Source organism: Gadus morhua, chromosome 16 (genome assembly GCF_902167405.1).
Source record: "Gadus morhua chromosome 16, gadMor3.0, whole genome shotgun sequence".
NCBI lineage: Eukaryota > Metazoa > Chordata > Actinopteri > Gadiformes > Gadidae > Gadus > Gadus morhua.
Window position 1 is genome coordinate 34,692,597 of NC_044063.1, and position 6,032 is coordinate 34,698,628.

The window sequence follows — 6,032 nt, forward strand, 5'->3', positions numbered from 1 at the left end:
TGTGCACTTGCCGTCTGTGTGACACTACATGCCGCAGCAGGGGAGACTTGCAGCCTGACGGCAGCTTCCTGATTGGAGACACTATTTTCCCGTGTCTCGATAGTTCCCGAACCAGAACCTCGTCGCCGATGAACGGAGGGATGTTAGAAATAGTAATCCTCGCTGCCGGCGTTGTAAGCGGAGACACGGACACAAACAAATCATTCACAACGATCCCAGATTCCACCACTTGGTTTGCCTTGGCCACGCTGTCCACAAAAATAACGACCCCTCCGTTCATCCGGGCCGCGGACCTGATACTGCTGTGCACGACAACACCTGCCACTGCCAGACTGCAGTCCTCCACTGAACACGGGAAGGTGGTGGAGATCTTGAAACCATGCTTGCGGCTGAGCTCCCTGAACGCCGCCATACTCTCGGCGCACCGACCAGCGGCTGCTGGTCAATCGCGAAAAAACACCCCAAAGTAACACTAAAAAACCGACAAACACCTCGCAAAACCTTCACCCAACCAGAGAGAGAGAGAGACTATGTGTGTGTGCGTATGTGGTTTTTTTATGTGTGTGTGAACGTGTATGTGTGTATGTGTGTGTGTGTGTGTGTGTGTGTGCCTGCGTGCGTGTGTGCGTGCGTGCGTGCGTGTGTGTGTGTTATTGTGTGTGTGTGTGTGTGTGTGTGTGTGTGTGTGTGTGCCTGCGTGCGTGTGCCGGGGCGGAGGGGGCTGCACTTTTTTTCTTTACCACACTGAGTCTGAGGCACTCCGCTGACCCCCCTCCCTCCATTTTTCTACAACTGACTGATCCCCGAGGATCAGTGGCCCCCGGGGCCGTTTTCTTTTTCTACAACCGACACAGAGAGGCTGAGGACCCCACCCACCCCCCCCCTGGGGTCCGCCGCCACCACCCCATCCCCACCCCCGGGAGGAGGTCCTCCTGGGTGAAGGAGGACCAGAAGGTGTGGAGGTGTGTCAGTGTGTCTGAGGACCCTCCTCCACCTGGGGACACTCTGTAGAAGGACAGAGAGCCAGCAGGCCGGTCCAGATACACTCCTACTCTGGTGGAGCCAGCGGGGCGGAGAGGGAGGAGTGTCTTTGTACCGTCGTACCGGGCAAAGTAACCACCATCAGAACAATAAAGACCCCAGGACTTGTTGTTCCGTCCAAGCCTGCTGTCATAACCCAGTCCTCTCCTTGTGATTCCTCTGTATGTCACTCCTATCTCAACCCATCCTTCCCACTCTACCTCCCAGTAACAGCGGCCAGTCAGAGCCTCTCTACCCAACACCTGGGGATAGGGGTCAAATCTGTCTGGGTGATCCGGATACGACTGGTCCTCTTCAACCCGCGTCACCTTCCTGTTGTCCTCAGACAGAGAGAGGAGTCTGTAGGCCGTGTTGGGGTCCAGTGTGAGGTCACAGGCATCTGAGGGAGAACCAGACATGATGAGCTGCTGAACCGCTCTTCTTCATCCTCATCATCATCATCATCACTAGTACTGTTCTCCTGCGCTCTGTGTACATATACATAGATATGAACAAATACATGCATATACATATGTACACATACATAGATACACACACCTCAACAATAACGTTATGAATACATCAACAGCAATATTATGAACACATCAACAACAAACATCACTCCTTGGATCCAGGCTGCTCTTCTTCTTTTTATTCTCTTTCTTTTTGTGATCGCTTTCTCTTCTTCTTCAGCCCCCTCCCCATCAGCCCCCCCCCTCACCAACCCCCCTCTCATCCCCCCCCCCCTCCCCATCAGCCCCCCCCCTCACCAACCCCCCTCTCATCCCCCCCCCCCCCTCCCCATCAGCCCCTCCCCCTCACCCCCGTCACCCCCCCTTCCCCTTCCCCTCAGCCCCTTCACCCCCCCACCCCCACACTCCTCCCCCCTCAGCCCGGTCCCCCCCCCCCCCTCACCCCTAGTCCTCACCCTCAGCCCCCCCTCAGCCCCGTCACCCCCCCTCCCCCTCCCCCTCAGTCCCGTCACCCCCCCCTCCCCCCTAGTCCTCCCCCTCAGCCCCCTCCCCCTCAGCCCCCTCTCTCTCACCCCTTCACCTCCCCCTCACCGGCCCCTAACCCGGTCACCCCCCCTCAGCCCCTTCACCCCCCCACCCCCCCCCCCTCACACCTAGTCCTCCCCCTCAGCCCCTTCATCCCCCCACCCCCACACTCCTCCCCCCTCAGCCCGGTCACCTCCCTCCCCCTCACCCCTAGTCCTCCCCCTCAGCCCCCCCCCCTCCCTCCCCCCCCCCCCCCCCCCCCCCCCCCCCTCAGCCCGGTCACCTCCCTCCCCCTCCCCCTCACCCCTAGTCCTCCCCCTCAGCCCCGTCACCTCCCTCCCCCTCCCCCCCCTCAGCCCGGTCACCCCCCTCCCCCTCCCCCTCAGCCCCTTCACCCCCCTCCCCCTCAGCCCGGTCATCCCCCCTCCCCCTCAGCCCCTTCACCCCCCCTCCCCCTCAGCCCGGTCATCCCCCCTCCCCCTCCCCCTCCCCCCTAGTCCTCCCCCTCAGCCCCCTCTCTCTCACCCCTTCACCTCCCCCTCACCGGCCCCTAACCCGGTCACCCCCCCTCAGCCCCTTCACCCCCCCACCCCCTCAGCCCGGTCATCCCCCCTCGCCCTCCCCCATAGTCCTCCCCCTCAGCCCCCTCTCTCTCACCCCTTCCCCTCCCCCTCACCGGCCCCTAACCCGGTCACCGGTCATCAACAACAATATTATGAAAACATCAACAACAATATTATGAATGTAGTAACCACAATATTATAAATGTATTAACAACAATGCTATGAATGTATCAACAACAACGTTTTGAACACATTGTGGTAACCCGGCCCGACACAGCGGCCCTGAAGCCCAGGGGACCGGTGGTGCAGGGGATCTACCACCCTTCTCCCCCAGAGGGCGCCGGGGACCAGTGGGTCCAGTGTAGGACCGAGGACCGGACCGGGATACGCTCCCAGGACGGACCGCTGCAGCCGAGTCCCGTTCCCGAGGAGGCCGACGGGCCACATGGATGTCAGTGTGTAAGCATGCTATGGGTTTCTTTGCATTACATTTTTTAATGTAAGGTTATCTTCTCAACCTTATTTTACACGGTGGAACTCATATCTTAAGGGGAAAACATCTGACATGTTGAATTTAGTTTGAATGTAAAATATTTCTTTATATTTGAAGAATATTTTAATATTGAATGTACATTTGACAGCCATAAATCAAACCAAACAGACACTTACACTTGTGTAGAGCTGATCTCAGGTCAGGCACCTTCTTCACCTCCATGTTCAGTGTCTCCTCCAGCTGATCCAGGGCTCTCCTCAAGGTCCCAACGTATGATGGAGGACGGACCTCCACCGTGGTCCAGTCCCTGGTGGGTGGAGGATCCTTCAGGGATCTGAAGGTCTGGAGGAGGTGGAGGTGGTCTTCAGTTTGGGAGAACTGCTTCACCTCTGAGCTTCTATTGGTCAGATCTTTTATTTCCTGCTGCAGCTCTTTGATGAGGCCTTCAGCTTCTTTCTCTGTGGATTTCAGTTTCTCTTGAACCGTTTTGTTGTGATCATCCAGACACTTTTCAACAGAGCGCCTCAGAGCAGTGAGGACCTGCACACCATCGGCTATCTCTCTGTCTGCGTCTGCTTTGCTGTGGTCCACCCTGTCTATGATGTCTTTAATCTTTCGTTGTCTCTCCTTGATCATCTGCTGAACTTCAGCCTCTATCTTCCCCAGCTGGGCCGTCTTCACTTCATATTCCTCCTTCAGAGGTACAACAGGATGTGACTTGTGGTCTGTCATTGTGCACAACACACACGCACACACCTGGTCAGTCTGACAGAAGAGCTCCAGGAGTCGGCCGTGTTTCTTACACATCCTGTCTTCCAGACTGTCCAAAGGGTCGACCAGCTGATGTGTCTTCAGACGGGAGACTCTCTGATGTGGCTCCAGGTGGGTCTGGCAGTAAGAGGTATAACACACCAGGCAGGACTTCACTGCCTTCAGCTGGGTCCCAGTACAGACGTCACAAGGAACTTCTCCGGGTTCAACGCAAGGCTGCTCTTTGACTCGTACAGAACTTCTAAACTGATCAACCATCCCTAATATGAAGGTATTAACCCGTAAAACAGGTCTTGTGTGGAACAGCTCGTTGCAGACAGGACATTTGTACTGGACCATGTCATCCCAGAACACTGTAATACAGGTTCTGCAGAAGTTGTGTCCACATGGTGTGGTAACTGGGCTGTTGAACACATCCAGACAGATGGAACAGGAGAAGTCCTCCTCAGACCACGATGTCGCAGAGGCCATTCCTAGAAAACCATTGTTAAATAAAGTTAAATCATTTATAATGTTTACAACAATGGTAAAATGGAGGTAGTAGCCAAGCAGTAGTTTTGTTTTGACTAACAGCAGTGAACAGTGACAGGTGAGAGTATTCAACATATTCACTAACGATTTCAACCCATACCTGATGATAGTAAAATAGTACCTTTCCTATTGATATGATCGATAAGTTACAGAAATGTATGATGAATCCCGGATCAGAGTGGAGTAAATTACCTGGGTCTTCTCACTGCTGTAATGAAGTAAGCATTACCAAACCGTCCGACTCGGTAACAAGGAAATTATCCTGTGAACCAACCAGTTGGACCAGTTTACCCTCCTCTCAGACTAACCTCCTATTGGCTGCTGTTCCATGACATCACTGTACAGGTGTCCTGCTGCTCGAGGCGGAACAATGTCACTTCAATGAGGCATCTTGTTGGGCTGGATTGGATTGGGTTCATCTTGGAACAAACTTTACAGGCAGGTATTTAGAAAGGGCCAACACACACACACACACACACACACACACACACACACATACACACACACACACACACACACACACACACACACACACACACACACACACACACACACACACACACACACACACACACACACACACATTGTTAAAGCGATATAAGAGTTTTTGGTTCATTCACTTCGAGAATGCGACTGCTTCCTTCCTTCACTCGCAGTAACAACTTCTTCCTTTGTTCATAATCGTCATGCAACTGCATTATTCAGAGGTCTGATAGTGTCATCTATTGGCCAAAATATGTAACTCCATCGTACATAAATCACAGAATCATGAAAAGGGACTATACAAAATGCAAAAATGGGGGGTATACCACATTCTCCCCTGCTTAACTAAATGTCGTCCCAACATTTCCGGTTTCAGTCCATTCTGTTGTAACAGTTTGATTACTCACAGGTGCATTATTCAAGAAATACATCTGATGACAGATTATTACAGATATCTCACGCTAATGTTATGAGTTAAACAGTGGAAGTCATTGTGCACTAGGACAACCATCTATTCACTCCGCTGTGTTCACTGGTAGCTTGTCTTGACTGGAATAGGCGTGACCTTTGACCTTATGTATAATCACATAGAATCTCACACTTTCACTTATACTATTCACTCAAATCTCATCACATTTCCTCATTTCGTTGCATTATAAGAGTTTTTCCACAGTCTTTGTCTTTGCAACCTGTAAACACATTATCTTATTATCACCATTTCTTCTTCGGTATCCATGTGCGATTCTAATGTAGGAACTGACTTTCTTGTGGGCCTATATTAACTAAAAGTAGCTTTTCTTAAACCTCTTCTTCCTCAAAACACATTTTCAATCCATTACTTTAACTTAAACATGAACTTACAAATGACATCCATCCTAAACCCGGATGGGTTTAGCTGCTCTTGAGGTGGGGAAGGCAGGCCTTGTTCCTGGACTGGAGCTCGGCCATCCTCATCCAATCATCTGGCCCGTTCTCGGGCTCGTTCTCAGCTCCCACACAGGATGTACTTGTGCCTCGAAACGCGCTCACAAATGAATAAACAAGAACTATGTACATGGACTTTTACTCATTTTTTTCCAACATTTATCCAACACCAAGATCTCCAAGCTCTCTGAATAACTCACTGCGTGTCGGCGCGGTGGTGCTGGCGGCGCTCCGCCTGCAGCCCGGCAC

The 6,032-nt window shown here is 52.4% G+C and overlaps 1 protein-coding gene across 1 annotated transcript in view; it reads right to left on the minus strand.

Moving 5' to 3' along the window:
- LOC115561622 (E3 ubiquitin/ISG15 ligase TRIM25-like) overlaps nt 1–4,831 on the minus strand; it is a 13,399-nt gene extending 8,568 nt beyond the window's left edge. The window contains exons 1-4 of the mRNA XM_030381766.1: nt 4,685–4,831; nt 3,251–4,318; nt 1,367–1,420; nt 294–438 (exon numbers count right to left, since the gene is read on the minus strand). Of these exons, the coding sequence (XP_030237626.1) occupies nt 294–438; nt 1,367–1,420; nt 3,251–4,318; nt 4,685–4,706 (1,289 nt within the window). The 5' untranslated portion in view covers nt 4,707–4,831. The remainder of the gene's footprint in view (nt 1–293; nt 439–1,366; nt 1,421–3,250; nt 4,319–4,684) is intronic.
- Between the last annotated feature and the right edge of the window lie 1,201 nt (nt 4,832–6,032).